Consider the following 20567-nt stretch of genomic DNA (forward strand, 5'->3'; position numbering starts at 1 on the left):
GCACTACTGGGCATTATTCACTCCTGCAGGTGCACAGCCAAGAGTATGAGGAAGGGTTGACCCTGCCCGTACTCTGCTGGCCAATCCATGGGCTATGAATATTCTTAGAGGAAGGATGTCCTCCTTCTAACTGTGCACAAGTACTGTAGGAACCAGTGGTAGCAGCCTTGCAAACGTCCTGTGACATGAATGGGGTAGACAGATTTGGGAGTGAGGAAAGACAGAGGAGGTGAAGAGACTGTTGTAATTGTTCATCTAACTGGCTGCTTCCACTAAGGCAATGGCAGTGAGGTTAGAAAGGAGAAGGGCCGAAAGGATTTGGTGGTGATGGTGGGCAGCAAGGAAGATGGGAGCGTCAAGGTTGGTCAACATGCAGTGGTAAAAATCACTCATCTAGAATGGGAAACACCAAACTGATGGTGTGGGTGTTGTATCAGGGGTGAGGAAAGTGGGAAGTGAGAAGAATCAGGTTTTTCCCCACAGATAAAGACATTTCTAAGACATAGTCTTGAATTAGTGGCTATTTGAATAAACTACCATCTTCAGAGTTTACAGGTTTAACAACTCCTTCTCCCCAGTGCCACTCCTGGTTGTCAGTCAGAAGCAGGCCCAGAAATGACCCTCCCCCAGCTGCTCAGGGTGGTTTCCTACTTCGACCAAATGTGCAACTCAGGTAGGTGACTTACTCCTCTGTGTTCCACTTCTCTCAACGGAAATAACAATCCCAGTAGTCTCCCAGGTAGCCTGGTGTCTAGTGGGCAGTCAACTTTTGTCAGGTTGTATTATGGAAGGAGCATGGGTTTGCAATGAGACGGATTTGGGTTCTAACTCCAAGTCTGTTTGTTACTAGGTAACCCTGGCTTAAAGTATTTAATGTTTCTGAGTTTCCGTGCTTCCTTCTGTAAAATTACGTTTCAGGGTTTTTGCAAGGGTCAAAAGAGATAATGTGGAAGGCATGCAGTGCACAGCCTGGCACAGAATACTGATCAGTGAGGCACCAGAGTGTCTACCTGCCTATGAAGTACTAGGTTTTCCTCACCTCTGCTCTTCCTTGTCTCCTCTCAATACTGCTGTTTCCAAAGACTTAATGCACAGAGTGACTACATACGTATACTATAGCAACAGATGTAATCCTAGTTCCCTTCCTTCCTCTTTAGGTTAACCCCTCCCTATTTTACTATACCTAAATTTGACAACTCTTCCCCTTTCCTATAGGTGTTTTAAATTGCCTTTTACCATTCTGATAAGGAAAATAGCCTCTTGACTATCAAACTTAACATACCAAAGTTAAAATTTTAAATAAATTTTAAATAAAAATACACATGCACACATGAATATACATCAACCTATTGTGCAAATTTTTCTACTCTGTATAAATTTTTCTACTATGGTACAATATGTGGCACATAATAGGCATTGAAAGTGTTTGGTAAATGAATGAACTGATAAGCAGAAAAACAAACTATGTATGCACAGAAGACAAATGTCATAAAATATTTCCAAGTGACCTATTCACAGATGTTCTCACAAATATTAAGATAACAGACCCAACTAACTACTGGGCCCCCAGACACCCAGAGGTACGCTTTTCCCACCTGATTAGGTGACCTCTTTGTCCCTTTAAAGTCATTAAATTATGTCCTACTTAAAAGGAGCCGCATGATCTTGAGAAGCACAAATCTCAAGATGTGTGGCTTTTTTCATTTTCATTTCAGTTTAAGACTTTCCAGAACATAGATATGTTTCCCCTGACTCTATGGATCAATACAAACAACCTGAATATTGAGGATCCTAATGCCAAATAAGTAACTGCAATAAAACAAGTGTTCAGAGACTGCTTTAAGTCATCGAGGCACTAAAAGAACCTTAATCCTACCTAAATCAATCTTGGTACCTCTGCCTGAAAGATTCTCTAAAGATTTCAGATCGATGAAAACAACAAAAAAACTCTCAGTTCTTTGAAACAAAAATACAGTAAAAGGCACATGTTAGAAGAATCACTGTCTTCCGATATCTATGCTGAGAGAGTTGAAAAGCAAATAGTCATATGTTACGGACACATAAAACGTTAAATGGCAAAGTATCTGGAACACTGAGTAACATTGGGCTTAAAAGTAAAGCAATTCCAGTTCAGGTTAGTTATGAGCCTTTGCAAAATCAGTCTCTGTCACCTCAAACTTTCCCATCACACACCAACTGTGACTTTGCAGAGATTCTCCCAAGGATTCTCAGTATACTGCTGTTTGTGGTAATAACGATAATGATAGCTATCATTTGTTGATTTGTTGAGTGCTTTCTATGTGCCAGGTACTGGACTAAGTCTTTTTTTTTTTTTTTTTTTTTTGAGATGGTGTCTTGCTCTGTTGCCCAGACTGGAATGCAGTGGCACCATCTCGGCTCACTGCAACCTCTGCCTCCCGGGTTCACGCCATTCTCCTGCCTCAGCCTCCCAAGTAGTAGCTGGGATTACAGGCTTGCACCACCATGCCTGGCTAAAATTTTTTTTTTTTTTTTTTTTTTTTTTTTTTTTTTAGTAGAGAGGGGGTTTCACAATGTTGGCCAGGCTGGTCTCAAACTCCTGGCTGCAAGCAATCTGCCTGCGTTGGCCACCTGAAGTGCTGGAGTTACAGGTGTGAGCCACCGTGCCAGGGTCTAAGTCTTTTACATATGTCACTTCATTTAGTGTCCCCAAATCCTACTGACATTTTCCTCTCTCTGTCTCTCTCTTCTTTCCTTCTTTTTTCCCATCAAAACTTTCCTGTCCTCTGTCCCAGCCCTTGGCACTTTTTGGATTGGGACATTTGTACAGCTGTGATAGGCAATATTAGGGCCCTCCAAAGATATCCACATCCTCATCCTCAGAATGCTAAGTAATATGGCAAAGAGGAATTCATGATGCAGATGGAATTAAAGTTGCTAATCAGCTGACCTTAAGACAGGGAGATTAGCTGGATTATTCAGATCGGTACAATGTAATCACAAGGGTCCCTAAAAATGGAAGAATAAGGCAAAAGGGTCACAGAAGAAAAAGATGTGGGGACAGAAGCAAAGTCAGAGTGATGTAACGTGAGAAGCACTCAACTACCCTTGCTGGCTTTAAAGATAAAGGAAGAAGCCACGGGCTAAGGAATGTAGTAGCTTTCAGAAGTTAGAAAAGGCAAAGAAATAGATTCTCCTCCAGAAAGGAGTGCAGGCTTGACACTCCTTAATTAGCTCAGTGTCACCCATGTTGCACCCTAGCCTACAGAATTGTAAGATGATAAATTTTGTGGTTTTAACAATCAGGTCAGTGATAATTTGTTATATCAGTCGTAGAAAACTAACATGCAATGTTAAAAAGTTAAGACTGGGAGCAGAATGCTTGGCCTTTAAATCCAAGCCCTACCACTGACCAGCTGTTTGACCTTGGATAAGCTACTTAACCTTTCTGTGCCCCAGTTTCCTCCTCTGTAAAAACGGAGATAATGACAATACCTTACGAACAGGACTAAATGAGTTTACATCTGTGAAGTATTTGGAACCCAGTAAGCACCACATGAATGTTAGCTATCATATTCCTACAATAAATTTCATATGGTTCTATTGAAATGACCTTTTCTGAAATTGAGTTTTGAGAGGGGTCTCCTGGAATGACTGACTCTAATATTGACAACCTGAGTTTCCATAGCTGGCTAGTTGCGAGAGCTTTCTGTGGGGTCAGATGTTTAGGTGGCCATACAATCATGGCTGGTGGGCAGCCTGTAGGCCTAGCTCTTGTGATACCATATAAAATGACCAAGGGCTTCGTGCATTGACCTATATAGAGGTGCATACCCACTTCTATTGTTTCTCAAACATGGAAACATTTTCAACTAGAATGTCATGTTATTTGCTTTCTGATCAGTTTTCAACTTTAATTTTTAAAGAACATAGTTCAAACAACAAAGACAACTAGATTAGTCTGGGTATTGTATTAGTCAGGGTTCTCTAGAGTGACAGAACTAATAGGATGGATAGATAGATAGACAGATAGATAGATAGACAGACAGATAGATAAAGGGGAGTTTATTAAGTATTAACTCACATGATCGCAAGGTCCCACAATAGGCCAACTGCAAGCCGAGGAGCAAGGAGAGCCAGTCCGAGTCCCAAGACTGAAGAACTTGGAGTCCGACGTTTGAGGGCAGGAAGCATCCAGCATGGGAGAGAGATGCAGGCTGGAAGACTACGCCAGTCTCGCCTCTTCACGTTTTTTCTGCCTGCTTTATGTTCACTGTCAGCTGATTTGATGGTGCCCACCCAGATTGAGGGTGAGTCTGCCTTTCCCAGCCCACTGACTCAAACGTTAATCTCTTTTGGCAACACCCTCACAGACACACCCAGGATCAATACTTTGCATCCTTCAATCCAATCAAGTCGACACTCAGTATTAACCATCATAGGTATACTGCAGTATTTTGCTACATACCTTGCCTAAACTCTCACAGAAAGTTATGGCCATGAGCAGTTAAGTCTTCAGAACCATGCTGATGCAACCACCAGAAACAGCCTTCAGAAAAGTCCTGCAAGGCATCTGCGATAAGGAGGTTACCAGGGATATTGTCCACCATATCACTATTTCACTGTCCACTCCAATGACCCTGTGCAAGAATTTCATTTCAGAGTCAAAAAGCACCCCGTTACCTATGGTATTGGTTTTCTTCCTCTCTGACAATCAGAATCACATGAGTTACTATGTTTCTCCCGTCTGCTCTGCCCCTTTGGTGTAAAGGCCAATTTTCTGGTTTATTTGTCATCATTATAGATACATAGGCCACTGAGGCCTGCAAATCTGAGCCTACTTTTCCCTGAACTTGAATGCCTACTCTAACTTATATTCTCCTTGGTTCAGAATATTCATTTATATTTTTACCATTTTCTTTCATCTGTCTGTTTAATGCATCTCGAATACTTTAACAATAAATTCCAAAGGAAATCAGATGTCTTCACATGCACAGGCTTATCCCTAGGGTAAGACAGTTGAAAAATTGTATTTAGGCTCCATTTATGTGGCACCTATGGGAGGTGGCAGCACTGTGGAGAAAAGAAAGACACTTCTTTTTTTTTTTTTTTTTTTGAGACAGAGTCTCACTCTGTCCCAGGCTGGGGTGCAGTGGTGGGATCTCGGCTCACTGCAACCTCCACCTCCCAGGTTCAAACGATTCTCCTGCCTCAGCTTCCCAAGTAGTTGGGATTACAGGCATCCACCACCACGCTCAGCTAATTTTTTGTATTTTTAGTAGAGACAGGGTTTCACCATGTTGGCAGGCTGGTCTCAAACTCCTGACCTCAGGTGATCCACCTGCCTTGGCCTCCCGAAGTGCTGGGATTATAGGCATGAGCCACTGCACCCGGCCAACATTTTCCCATTCTTACAAACCCTCTATGATTCCAGTACCAACATTTCCATTGTTAGTGCTTTTTCTCAGGCAAAAAGAGCTAGGTCGTTTTGTTATTCTCGAGACTTTTGTGCTATGCCCTAGCTCACAGCATAGAAGCAGAAAAAGGCATGCAAGCAAATTTTGTGTTGAGTGGTCTTTTTTAAATGCCCATTTTGTATACTACACATGGCACACAATTAAAAAGTGTGATGCATGAATTAAATATCTTGGGATCAGATGTGAATCCTGATAACAGAATTTAACAGCCACAAAAAGTTTGATAGAGAAGATAGATGATCAGTTAGCAGAACTAAAGCCAAAACTGAATCAAGTCAAGGGAAGGTTAAAGTTGGACCTGGAAACCACAATTGACTGGCTGATTGGCCACATTTTTCACTTCTCATCTAAATATTCTACATTTTTGAGATGCTGCATCAAGATCAGAGAACCTGGCTCCAGAGTCCTGGCTCTGTCCCCCAGTGGTAACAATGCCAATTCTGCCTTGCTCCTTTCTTGTTCTCTTTGGTCTCACAAATATTCCCTGGGTGCCCTGTGCTCCCAGACACATAGCTCCTACCCTCAGGTAGCTCACAGTCTAATAGGAGATGAAAGTAGGAGTCCAAAGCCATGTGATTTTATTTCACATAAAATCTGCACCTTTTAAAGACAGATTTTATTTCAATGGGTCTTTCAATAATACTGTTTCATACACACACAGTACACAAGTTAAAACATTTTGTGTACAACACAAAAGCTTTGCAAAGAAGTGGGTCAATGCTGAGTTATATGTGGCATGTATTTTCATTATTGATTTTGAAAAGATAGAAACTTGAAAAACTAGAAATACATCATGTTTCACACGGATGACTGCAGTCACCAGAGCAGTCGGAACGACACTGTCAAAAGTTAGTCAGACCACGTCATTCCTCTGTAAAAGCCCACAGGCCTTAGGAATCAGGCTCCCTCCCAGCCTCTAACTCATCACTATTGTTATTCTCCTTGGTATTTCTGCTCCAGTCACAGGTCTTTGTTCTCTTTCCCAAACACAAGCAGAGCTTCTCCCAGATTAGGGCCTTTGTTTTGTTTTCTGTTCCCCTCTTGGAACTCTCTCTCTGCCCTTCTCACCTGCAAGTTTTTTTCCAATCACACCTTCTGGAGGAGGCCTGCCTTGAAGAATAGAAACACTGTCTTTCAGAAATACAACCTGCACCCCCACTCCCAAGCAGTACTCCCCATTCCCCTCACCCCACCCTCTTTTTCTCTGTTCCCATAGCATTTATCCCCTTTTCACTTGCTTTTAAATTGGCTTCAAAAAATGTTTACCTCAGCACACTAGTAGTGACTTTTGAGGCTGGATAATTTTTTGTTGTGGGAAGCTGTCGGGTACATTATAGGATGTTTAGCAGCATCCCTGGCCTCTACATATTAGACCAGTCGCAATCTCCACTCCTAACTTGTGACAACCAAAAATTTTTCTAGACATTGCCAAATCACCCCTCATTGACAACTGCTGGTTTATAATTTATTACCAGTTACACCCAGCTAAACTGTAAGCTCCAGGAGGGCAGGAGTTTTTGCCTTTCTGTTTACTGTTGATCTCCAAGCACCCAGAACAACAACTGGTACGGAATATGTGGATGAGTGAACATATATTTAAACATATGCACACATAGCATAGCATAAATTTCATATTCTTCTCTTCAGAAGTGGTCAGTATTTAATTTAACCTCAATTTTTATGGGTGTTTACAAAAAAACTAACAGTAATGATAAAAATACAGAAAATGCAGGAAAGAACATTTTTCTGTCTATATCTAGCACATTTTTCTGAAAGACAATTAGAATTGATCTATTTCTTGAAAGAATGTCCTGTATATCTATTATAAAAAGTAACATGACTCTTTTTGCATATTTCCTTTTTTCTGTCGACCAGCAGAAAACCTTTACTATGGGTATTGACCTTAGAAAGTAATTGCCTCAAGGGTGTCATCGCTAATGCCATTTTAAGAATGAAGGGCAATGATACTTAAGCAGGGCAACATTCACAGGCACAGAGGTGAAGAGAAATAAATTAATTCTTAAATGGACTTGGCTGTCATAGTCATCAGATTCAAATAGAGTTTAATTTATCACAGAGAATGAGTGGCCCTGCCTGAATGGTGTCATGTGATGGAAGACAGTAGAACCATGGTTTTCAAGGCTGGAGAAAAGGGGTGTGATTTTGTACCCAGCCCACCACTACCACCAGGGGAAATTTGGCAATGTCTGGGAACATTTTTGATTCTCCTACAACTAAAGGGTTGGAGAATGCTACTAGCATCTAGTGGCTAGAGAGGCAAAGGATGCTGCTTAATATCCTACACTGCACAGGACTCTTCCCTACAACAAAGAGTTATTCAGCCCCAATGCCATTAGTGCTGCAGCTGAGAAATCTCACAATAGAGCCTAATGCTTATAAGGGTGAGACCTAGAGCCTCCCTGTTCGAATTTGAATTCCTGCTCTATCACTCAGATGAACTGCGACTGTTTATTTGGCAAATCTGTTTCTATTTTTCTTCTGGACACACAGGTAGACTAGTTATCCCAGCATTACTACATGACTAAGTTCTAGACCACGGAATGTGTGTGAAAGTGCTATATACCACTCTTAGCCCTGGTCCATAAAAATTTCCTAAAAAAACACTCATCTCTCTTTTTCCTTGTCTGTAAGGGATTTAGGGGATGGCAGAATAACAAGATAACGCAGCCTGGGTACCTGAATGACTACATGAATCACAGTCATATGCCTCCTTCCCCCAGAGTGACCCACACTAGATAGTGCTGTGAACAAGTAAACTTCTATGCTGTTCTACTGCTGATATTTGGGAGTTATTTAGACAGGTGGCCTAGCCTAGGTATACGACCTACAGCAGGTTCTTTGACCATTTTGTTCCTCACTTTTCTCATCCATAAACTGGTGATAATAATGATACCTCGGCCCTCAAAGTATTGTTTGAGTATTAAACTTCTTAGAATAGTGTCTGGCATATAGTAAGAATTTTTCTACCTGTGGACCCACCTTGGTAAGCCCATATAAAGTGATCAAGTAGCATTTGTATGTTGACTTGTACCCCCTCAGGTTTGCTTTTTTTCCTCCTTAAATACAGTTATATTTTCAAACAGAATGCTAGGCTATTTGTTTGTTTGCTTGTTTGTTTGTTTTGAGAGACAAGGTCTCGTTCTGTTGCCCAGGCTGGAGTATGGTGGCATAATCATGGCTCACTGAGCCTCAACCTTCTGGACTCAAGTGATCCTCCCAGCTCAACCTCCCAAGTAGCTGCGACTACAGGCGTGCATTGCCACGCCCTGCTAATTTAAAATTTTTGTAAAGACGGGTGTCACTGTGTTGCCTAGGCTGATCTTGAATTCCTGAGCTCAAATGATCCTCCCACCTCAGCCTTCCAAAGTGCTGGGATTACAGGGGTGAGACACTGTGACTGGCAGGTATTTGTTTTTTAATTGATTCTCAACTTTAATATTTTTGTACAATGCAGTTAAAGAATAAAGGTTTACAATTAGATTATTCTGTGCTGTCTTTCTAACTTCAATCCTCACTCCTTCATCTAGTAGACAAGTATTGTGTGCCAATTTTATGCTAGGTATTGTGTTAGGTATCGGAGATACAATCATGGGCAAAAACAGATATGGCCTATGGCTCCACAGAGTACACAGTTTACCTAGGCAGACAGGCATTAATCATATGCTACTCAAATCACTATAGCATTTCAATTGTTAAAAAAAAAATGTTATCTAGGAAACATTAAAACAGTATAGACCAGAAACCCAATCTTTGGAAGGATTGGTGGGGAAGGAGAGGGCCAGGGGAGGCTTCCATAGCAGGAGTCTTTGGAGCTGAGTTCTGGAGGAGGAACAACAGCATACTAGGTGAAGAAGGAAGGAATCAGGAGAGGAAACAGCATGTGCAAATGTCCTGGGGCAGAGTATATTCAAAGAGCTGAGAGAGGCTGCATGTGTCTGGATTATAACAAATGAAGGGTGGGAGGCAAGAAAGACAGATGAGGCTGGAGAGGGGATGGCAGTGCAGGTAGGCATTTGAGGGCTTCTAAGTCATAGTAATAATTTTGGTGCCTATTCTGAAGTTTTTAAAGAGTGAAGTGACATGATTAGATGCATATTTTGAAGACACCATGCAGTATGCACTTGAGAGAATGGATTAGCAGTGACAAGAGTACAACCAGGGAGACCTGTAATATTATTTCTGGATTTCAAGTGAAATACAGTGACAAAGTCTGAAGTAGAAAGATATTTAGGACGTAAAATCATCAATCCGTGGAGATGTATAACTTGTAGGAAGTAGAGATGAGAGAGGTGTCTAGAATAGTTTCCAGATTCCAGTTTCAGCAACTGGACAAATATTAGTGCTGTTTACTGAGACAGGGAACAATGGAGGTAGGCTACATTTGAAAAGAAGGTATCTTGGATTTGGTTTGAGATGAGTGTGCAGTCAGCTAACTTCACATCATCTTTATTCTTTACTCACATGATTCTCCTACTTTTGTTTCTATCTATTCATTTATTTTTTCGTTTAAAAAATCATTATTAAGCACTTACTATGGGATTAAAAAATGGGTGAGACAGACATAGTCTTTCAAGGAGTCTCTAGTCTTGGAGAAAGTAATTAAAATGGGTGGTACTATTGATTAAGGAAAAGAAAAATATTACTAAAACATAGATGAATACACCTCAACCAGAATTGGGGGTGGAGGTTGGAAAATCTTGGAAGGTTTTTCAGTGGGAAATGTCTTTGATGAAACACTTAATAAACGTTCAATGTTTTTCTCTCCTTTTTTTTTTTTTTTTTTCACTACTTTCATGCCCTCCTCCCACATGATTTCGGCTCACTGCAAGCTCCGCCTCCCAAGTTCATGCCATTTTCCTGCCTCAGCTTCCTGAGTAGCTGGGACTACAGGCGCATGCCACCACACCCAGCTAATTTTTTGTATTTTTTAGTAGAGATGGGGTTTCACCATGTTAGCCAGGATGGCCTCGATCTCCTGACCTCGTGATCTGTCCTCCTCAGCCTCCCAAAGTGCTGGGATTACAGGCATGAGTCACCGCACCCAGCCTAAATTTCTATTATTATCTTTTATTCCAAGACAATATGAAACATTCTGGAAAACTAAGAAGTCACATGGGATTTTGGACTATATTTGGAAAGCCAGGAATATCATGTTATAATTCCCAGAGTTTATTAACCAGCTACTTCTGATTAATTTAAATCCATTAATGTCACTGTCAATGCATCCTTAGGGAATTCTTTTCTGATTGTACCCAACAATTGCTTCCAATTTGACAGTCAGCATTCTTCAAGTCATACTTTTACACACCCATCAGAGGAATGTTATCCATGTGACATGACAATTTTCAAAGAGAAATAAATCCTCACCACCCATTATATTCAAGATACTTATTTAATTTTTCACCTCTTATTTGCGTGATAGAACTGCCTCTATTCTCTTGGTCCCACTGAGGTCTGGTTCTTTGGTTTGCTTCATTCCAGCTGTCCTCTGCTTTTTCTTCCTTGGTTCTCCTGTCTTGATATCTCATCTTCCACTAATCACTCTCTTTTTTCAAACTACACTAGGTCCTCCTCAATGCTCTTACTCACAGAAGGCTACTTGTGGTTCCTCAAAACACTCCATTCTGTTTCGCACCTTTGTTCATTTATATACATATTACTGTCTCCTCTTGGGATACTTTTCCCCTCTATTACCTACTTGGGCAAATCTTATCCTTCAAGACTCGTATCAAACATTCTCTGCTTTATGATCAATCCTCATCACTTGCCAACCTCCTTCTAAATCTGGAGAATTGACTATCCCCCCTCTTAAGTCACACCCATCATACTGTTTACAATTATTTAAAATAGTCTGCATCTTTACTACACCAGGGTCCAGACTGCGTATTGTTCATCTTCATATCCTCTGTACCCAGACAGTGCCTGGCAAGAAGTGAACACTAAATTAGTGACTATTAAATAAATCAATTATTTGACAAATTAATACCAAAGCATGTCAAAAGGGCTTCTCAAATATGTGAGAAAGATGGCTGAATATCCCTAATCCAATCATCCCTCATTTATTATATATTTTTAAGTACTTCTAAAAATATGATTCTCAGTTCTAGTCCCTAGAAATTCTACTGGGTGTCCAAGGGCTTCTGACTTTAAGAGTTACGCTGAGAAGTATTGTTCTAAAGCAAGAACATTGTAGAATACAAACAGCATGAAGAGAGGAGGTGGAAAACCCTCCTCTTCCATACACCTATAACCCTTTGAAGTGAAACAAAATACCAGAGCACACATCACATACTTCACTAATTTATCCATCCATCTATCCATATATCCATTTATAATTTTTTCTTCCATTTACCTATATCCCATATATCCTCCCTTTGAAGTGAAATAAAATCTCAGAGTACATACCACTTACTTCATTTATTCCTCTATTCATTTATACAGCTATACAACTACTCCTATACCCATCCATGTATCTATTCATCCATCCATCCATCCATCCATCCATCCATCCATCCATCCATCCATCCATATATCCATCCATCCATCCACCCATCCATCTATCCATCCATCTGGTGACCTATCCATGTATATACCCAACCATCCATTCAGTGACCTATCCATATACACTGTCCGTCCATCCATCCATCCATCCATATATCCATTCATCCATCCATCCACCCATCCATCCATCTATCCGGTGACCTATCCATGTATATACCCAACCATCCATTCAGTGACCTATCCATATACACTGTCCGTCCATCCATTCATCCATCCATTCATCCATATATCCATCCATCCATCCATCCATCCATCCATCCATCCATCCATCCACCCACCCACCCAGCCATCCATCCATCCACTCATCCATCCATCCATCCATCCATCCATCCATCCATCCACCCACCCACCCATCCATCCATCTATCTGGTGACCTATCCATGTATATACCCAACCATCCATTCAGTGACCTATCCATACATACCATCCATCCATCCATCCATCCATCCATCCATCCATCCATCCATCCACCCATCCATCCATCTGGTGATATATCCATGTATCCACTCATCCATCCAGTGACCTATCGATGTATCCATCCAGGTATCCATCCATCCATCCATCCATCCAGTGACATATCCATGTATCCACTTATCCATCCAGTGACCTATCCATGTATCCATCCATGCATCCATCCACCCAGCAAATAGGTTGATAGCAGTGTATCCATCCATCCATCATCCACAATTTGTGATACCCTTCTGCACTGTGCTAGGCATAGTGAGAAGCACAGGGAAAACCTGCCTGTAGACCAGTCACCATTCCAGAAGAATTAGGGAAACAACTCATTGTCTAAAAAACTTCCAAGATGAACAAGAGAGACATGGTAGGGGTTTAAATTAAGTGTGGCAACACATCAGCCTTTTTTCTGTCTTTTTCTCTTAAGAAAGGTGGGAATAATCTCTGAATTAACATTATGTCCCTTCCAGTTCCCAGTTTCTCTTGAGGATCGAACTAAGCTTTTGAGGCCAGTCTGCGAATTTCATGTTTGCTTCAATGACCCTTTCAAATGTTCACATACTGCAGCTGGGTTGGCTTCAATCTGACCTGTGGGGATCAGCTCGGCTATTTCAGAGGCATACAGAGTTGCTTCCCCTGCATTAGAGTGCTCTTACTATTACACATTTTTGATGCAGAACATCTATTCTTTGATTTTTCCTTTCCCCTTTGCCCTGCACAGCTCCACAGACTTTAACTGATTTTCTGTTGCTGAAATATGTTCCCACCTGGCACTCCCTGAAACTTCTTGAAAACTGCCATTTGGTTTACTTTCGTTTCTTTTGTTGTTGTTGTTTTGTTTTTTTTTTTTGTTTTTTTTTTGTGAGTCTCGCTCTGTCACCCAGGCTGGAGTGCAATGGCATAATCTCGGCTCACTGCAACCTCTGCCTCCCAAGTTCAAGCAACTCTCCTGCCTCAGCCTCCTGAGTAGCTGGGATTACAGGTGTACACCACCACGCCCAGCTAATTTTTGTATTTTTAGTAGAGATGGGGTTTCACCATCTTGGTCAGGCTGGTCTCGAACTCTTGACCTCGTGATCTGACTACCTCTGCCTCCCAAAGTGCAGGGATTACAGGCGTGAGCCACCATACTCGGCCTGGTTTACTTTCTCACAAAATTAGCAAGTTTTTTTTTTTTTTTAAATCCATCACCCCTTTCTTCCCTTCAGATAAGTCATTTTTACTGAGGCTGTCACCACTGCTGGAGCAGGAGGGTCTGGAATTCCTGATCTGGTTGCAAGGAAGGTGGGGCTGAAGTGATCTCTGCCCCCACTGGAGGCTGTGTTTCTCCTATTGTTTACAGTCTCCAGCACACGGCAGGCTTTTCTGTCCTCCTGCCTGCCCTGCCCTGCATCCAGTCATCACTTCTTGTCGTCTCAGATGCTTCAGAGTAAATTCTCTTTCATTTTTTCAGTTCCTCACAGGCTCAGTTACTTAGCTAACTTGTTTTTCCTCCCCACATGTCAAAAGTGACAAATAACTGTTCTGAGACAGTCTGACAGACGAGTCAGCAAGTGGGCTGCCAGGTGATGTGGCTTTTCCTAAGGCAACCCTGTGAATTGCTGAAGAAAGGGGAACTGAGAAGTGAACCAAGATAAAACAAAAACCAGAAAACAAAAAACCCTCTGCTCGATCGGAAAAGGTGTAGGCCACTCCTCCTGTCTGCTGGCTGGATGCAGATGAGCCTGCAGGGGGCTCCATGCACAGGGGGTTGGCAGAGCAATGAGAATGACAGAGCCTGGGTCACTGCCTTTCTGTGGAGAAGATCATTTACCCAACACACACATGAGCAAGCATTGTATCATCTTAAGCCACTGAGATGCAGGGATTGTTGGTTACAGCAGTTATCTTCCCCTGACTGAAATAAAAGGGATATGAACACTCAAGGAGATTTTTAGGGGAGAAGGGCACTACGCTGTTCCTTCCTCATGCCCAGCAATCAAAGGCGTGCAGGGTGAGGCTCTACTACAGCTGCACATCCTTAGTAAAACAGGGGCTTTAACATGGAATACTCACTGATGGATCCTTTGCTGGCTGAAAGGGGCAGTGTAGCAGTCATTCTCCTCCAGGTCTGGCAGTGTCTCCTTGTCCAGCCTCATTGGCTTCTTAGGTAACCATCTCCGAAACCTGCTTATTTGTTTATCGATCCTGTGGTACATGGAAGGCAAGACCAAAGGGTACAGCATGTCAGCATCACCCTGAAACACAGGAGGGAAGTCTCCACAGAGCCACAAGTATCATACCACACATTCCAGGCCCTCTCACTGCACTCATGATATCCTTGTTTTAGATGGAAAGACAGCCAGAACTCTAGTGTTGTTCTGATTTCACCAAGTGGCCTCAATATTATTACTGTTTGTGAAATAGCAGCTGTGAGTTAGATGTCCACCCACATGCCAATAATAAATGACCAAGCAGTCCTAACAGGGCTGGAAAGCTCTGAAAAGGATTCCAACAGTGCCTTAAGCAAGCAGCAGAGACCTTAACTTACATTCTGTAGGTTCTAAAAAATTCATTTTGTGTTTGGAAAACATCTGAGGGCAGAGAAGAGCTCTAGCTGTAGTTAACTTTGGGGAGGGGGTGCTGGCATGTATCCTGGGGGTTGTGCACAGAGAGCTCCATGCCATGATTTGCTTCCTGCCTCTCCCACCTCCCCCAGCAGCCTCTCAGCAGGCAGCAGGATTTTTGGCTTTCATAGATCTCTTTTTAAGTTGGCTCCGTGGTTCTCATGGTGCTAGGGCGTCGTGACACACATGTGTCACTCTAATGAAGCCAAGTCAATGAAAACAACAGTATTCTAAAAGCGATTTTCAGCCACAGTTTTCTCTCTGGCTGTCTCCCTGGTCCCTCAGTTCCACTGACTTCTGCTGATGAAAACATCTGGCTTCCAAGTGAACAGTTCCCAATCACTGTTCACAGAAAAACACCAGAAGGAGCAAAAACCACACCAAACTTTAAAATGGTAGCACTACCTCAAGTGTCTACACTACTGGAAAAAAAAATCCTCTAAATTTATTAACTGAAAACACAAGGATTTGGTCATGCTTTATTTTTTTCCTAATTAAAACAATATATTTACATGGCAATGTACTCTTTTCAGTGAACGTTATGGCTAATATTCTGTGTCAACTTGGCTAAGTTAAGGGATGCCCAGATAGCTGGCAAACATTATTTTGGGATGTGTCTGTGAGGTTGTTTCCTGAAGACATTAGTGTTTGAGATTGTAGACTTAGTAAAGAAGTTGGCCCTCACCAATGCAGGTGGGCACCATCTAATTCATTGAGGACCTGAATAGGACAAAAAAGTGGAGGCAGGGTGAATTTGCTGTCTGCTTGAGATGGAACATCCATCTTCTCCTGCCCTTGGACATTGGCCTTCCTAGTTCTCAGGCCTTTGGACCAGAAATGGGACTTATGCTATCAGGTTTCCTAGGCCTCCTTCTTAAAAACTGCAGATTGCGTGACTTCTAGCCCTCCAGAATCTTATGAGCCAACAGTGAAAATCCTGGTCCAAGTCTGAAGGCTAGAGCACCAGGAGCACTGATGTTTAAGGGCAGAAGAAGAGAGATGTCCCAGCTCAAGCAGCAGCAAATTCACTATGCCTCCATCTTCTAGTTCCACTCAATGGGTTGGATGGTACCCACCTGCATTGGGGAGGATCAGCTTCTTTACTAAGTCTACTGATTTGAATGCTAATCTCTTCCGGAAACACTACCACAGACGCACCCCAAAATAATGTTTTACCAGCTATCTGGGCATCCTTTAGCCCAGTCAGGTTGGACATATAAAATTAACCATCACAGTGAAACTCTCAGCTGAAGATGGTATTATTTATGTAACCAATCAATTCCAAACTAAAAAATAAAGGTAAACTTCTCTTTTACTATATCTCCTTTATTCTCAGCATTGTTCCAGCCTCACCATGACCCCAACTCTGCTTGGTGGTGGCTGTCCTTCTTCAGAACTCCCAAAGGGTCAAACTGAAAAGAATCTCTCAGTGGCTGTAGGACTCTCCTCCCAAAGAAAACCCTCCGCCCCAAAAGAAGTATACTTAAAATATAGTGAGATGATGGGCTTTGGAGAAGCAGCATGACACAGTAGGTGACAACATGAACTACGGGGCTGGAATGCCTAGATTCAAATCCTGGCTCTGTTAATATTAACAGCAGAACCTTGGGCAAGCAATTTGACTTTGCTGAGCCTCAGTTTCCTTATCTATAAAATGGGCATGATAATGATACACAATTCATAGAGTTGTGATGATGAACTTATTAATACACATATAAAGTCTTTAGAACTGTCTGGTGTACAGGAAATGCTGGCTATTATTACTATTTTTCTCTTTTTTCCAAAAATAAAAAATCGAGCAACCAGCTTGCCTCTTAACATTTCTGTTTTTTGCTTTTTAATTCAAAGTTAATTGTGTTTCACTAGCATCTATCACTTGTCTATGCTCAATGATTTAGTCCTTATATGGACTCAAAAATTAGACTTCCTCAGCTAAGTTGGTGGCCTTCCCCATGGTTCTTGGCTTTATTTCATTTGATTGCCTTAAAACTCATTCAAGAAAGAGGACATTGGCCCAAAGGTTTTTTATTATAGAGCTTTTACCTCCCACACATCTCCAGTCTGCAGCACTAATCAGATCACACTTTGTAAAATTCACATTCCCACAGAATCTGGGCTCTGCGTGCAATGACTATGAATTGAATCCAGCTGGGTACAGTGCTTAATGTGGATAAAAACAAATAAAAATGTAAAAAAATAAAGTCAGGCATAACTACTCTACAGGAGTGAAATGGCAGCCTTCAGCAGCCAGCTGGTGGCACCACAATTTAATTGAAATGTGGAGATGATGAAAAGAGAGTAGAACAGGATAATTAAAATGATTAATTAATTGAAATATGTGAAAAAGAGGAAGCAAGAAGGAGGCAAGAGGATGCTTCTTGGCATGGTAAAAGGAAGCTGAGATTTGTAACTGGGGTGCCTAAAACCTGGCTGTCTTGCGCCTCAGCTGTATGACCTTCCACAAGTTATTTACCCCTCAGAGCCTTCTTTTCCAAGGTTATAAAATAGAGGTAATAGTAACAATAGTCATCATTATCATCATCATCATCTTACTGACCTTACAGAGTGGTTAGTGGGCTCATAAAACATGGTGAGTATGAAATGCTTTGGAGAAGCTGCCAGACAGATAGCAAGCATTATTAATAATTTCTTAACGACCACACAGGACTAACATAAAAGTGATGGAAAGCAAAGGAACTGGGCTTTTTTTTTTAAACTGTGGAGGAAGAAAGACATTAAAAAGAACATCTTAAAAATAAAATCCCCGTGATCTGCCTGCCTTGGCCTCCCAAAGTGCTGGGATTACAGGCGTGAGACCAGTCTGGCCAACATGGTGAAACCCCATCTCTACTAAAAATACAAATATTAGCCAGGCATGGTGGTGTGTGCCTGTAATCCCAGCTACTTAGGAGGCTGAGGCAGGAGAATCACTTGAACCTGGGAGGCAGAGGTTGCAGTTAGCCGAGATTGCACCATTGTACTTCAGCCTAGACAATAGAGTAAGACTCCATCTCATAAATAAATAAAATCCCCAAGACACTGGCTGGGCATGGGGATTGGAGGGTGTGAACTGGCCTTCATTGGGGGGCCTGAGCAGAAGCAGGTGGACAAAGCATGTTGTCCAGGTTCCATTACACATGCCTGTACATGCTGTGTGCACTTCACTATGACTAAACCAAACACTCAAACATGGTCAGCAGTTTGTGTCTTCTTCTGGTTACCAGAGTTTCCCCCACAAAGTTGTACACACCCTAACACCCAGAACCTATGAAGATGTTATGTTACATGGCAAAAGGGACTTTGGAGATGTAAGGAAGGTTACCGACCTTAAGATAGGGAGAGCATCCTGGATGATTCAGATGGCCTCAAGTTAACTTCATGAGACCTTTAAAAGCAGAACTTTTTCTGGCAGGAGGGATGTGACAGAAGGAGAATCAGAGAGATTCAAAGTTTGAGAAACACTTGACCTACTGTTGCTGGCTTTGAAGATGAAAAGAGCTACGAGGAAAGGAATGCAGGCAGCCTCTAGAAGCTGAGAAAGACTTTCAGCCAATAAAGAAATGGAGATCTCAGTCCTCTGATTACATGAACTGAACTGTGCCACCAACCTAAATGAACCCAGAAGCAGATTTTCCCCAGAGCCTCCAGATAAGAGCCCAGGTGACAAAAACCTTGATTGCAGCCTTCGGAAACCCCGAACAGACAAACCAGTTGAGCCTCCCCTCCCTGACCTCTGACTTACAGAATTGTGAGCTAATACATTTGTGTTGTCTTATGCTGTTAAATTTGTGGCAATGCGTTATGATGGCAATAGGAAATGAATACACCTCTTAAAACACTCTTGGTCTGATCCTCTCCTCAAGACCTGGCAACAGCTAGCCAGGCTCCCACAGTCAAGGCTGCCATTCCACATGCTGTTCTCACCTCCCAGTTAGGTGGCTCTGGGAACAAGAATCTATCTCTCTGTGGCAGGATAGTGAGTGAGTGCTTCCCTAGTCTGCTCTTCCACAAACACATTCCTGTCTCCAAACTTTGCCACACTCAGACTTCACTTAGGGCCCCCTTCAGTCATGCAAGACAGAAGCACATAGTGCAAAAGCCACTAGGCTGGAAAGCGTAAGACTTAAGTTGGACTCTTGATTCTGCAGTCATACCTCAGTGTGACCTGGGACAAGCCTTTTCTCCTCACGTAACCTTAGTGCTCTCATCTCTAAAATGACGATCAGCCAGATATTCTTTAGATACTACATGTTGTTGGTGATTTGGGTGATAATATCCTGATTATGTCACTTATGTGATTAATTCAAACTTGAATTAATGATAACCTTTAGTATACAATGTTAGGTAACCTCTAGTATACAATGATAGATAACCTTCAGTATACGATGATGGACTTTGGAGTCAGTTGGAAGCTGATAATTCACATTCCAGTTTTATAGACCTTGGTGAGCAAGTAATTAAACCTCTATGAGCCAACAGAATCCATAGAATAAGGCAATGGTAAAGATTAAACATGATCATGGATATCAAGTGCTTACACAATGCCTTGGATGACCAAAGGGCTCGAATGAGTGATAGTTTCTAGGATGAAGAAAATTATGGTGACAATAATGATGAACTTTTACATAGATTGCTCTTTTCCCAATAGAAGTTCAAAATCTGTAATTCTCCCTTGTAGACTGAGGTCTGTGTTCCCACCTAATAATCATCCCTAAATAGTTAACCCTGAAATTTACTTAGATATGTTAAAGTCTGGAAACCAACTAACCAGAAAGCACCCCATTTGTCTCTTCAGTATAGGAGTGGACTTTAGTATAGACTTTACTTAATGAAGCCTCCAACAATAGGGAATAGAAAAGAGAAAACATTGGCTTAATGATTTAGCATTGATTTTGGTTGGGTACATTGTCACTTTGTTCCATTTTTGCCATTTACTGAGCAAAAGCCCTCTTACAGACTACACAGGCAAATCAACAAGGGGAAATGGATCAGACACTTGGGCATTTCTGGCCTTAACTTGTCAAGTTAACGTCTGGACTACGGGGTGAGTTATTTTTATAGAAAGCTGTTCTGATGGTAAGTTCAGGGTTCCCTCTTGCTGATTCATGATAGGTGAGATCCCGGGTACCTGGGAAGAGCTGACAATGCAGTATAAGCAAATGGGTGTAGACTTGCCACCTCTGCAATGACTTCCCAAGTGTGGTCTTGGGAAGGTTCTACTTGATCTCTTTGACCCTCAGTTCCCTCAGCTCTAAAGGGGAGATAATCCTACCCAACTTAGGAGAAGTGATGATGAAGGAAAAAGCCACATATGTGCAAAGGATCTTGCTCCCAACATGCTAACCTGTCAGGAGACCTTTAAAAACTGCCTACAATGTACAGAGTGCCAACCTGCATGCTGTGGGCATACCCTGAGGAAGTAGAAGAAAGGCCATTTCCCTTGAGCCACTAATAACCCAGGAGG

The 20567-nt window shown here is 41.9% G+C and overlaps 1 protein-coding gene across 3 annotated transcripts in view; it reads right to left on the reverse strand.

Moving 5' to 3' along the window:
* The window catches only part of ANO4 (anoctamin 4), a 425382-nt gene that overhangs the window by 117083 nt on the left and 287732 nt on the right, over positions 1–20567 (reverse strand). For all 3 annotated transcript variants that reach the window (XM_011966635.1, XM_011966636.1, XM_011966634.1), the window contains one exon: positions 14553–14684. In XM_011966635.1, the coding sequence (XP_011822025.1) occupies positions 14553–14684 (132 nt within the window). The remainder of the gene's footprint in view (positions 1–14552; positions 14685–20567) is intronic.

The sequence above is a fragment of the Mandrillus leucophaeus genome, unplaced genomic scaffold (genome assembly GCF_000951045.1).
Source record: "Mandrillus leucophaeus isolate KB7577 unplaced genomic scaffold, Mleu.le_1.0 Scaffold768, whole genome shotgun sequence".
Lineage (NCBI taxonomy): Eukaryota > Metazoa > Chordata > Mammalia > Primates > Cercopithecidae > Mandrillus > Mandrillus leucophaeus.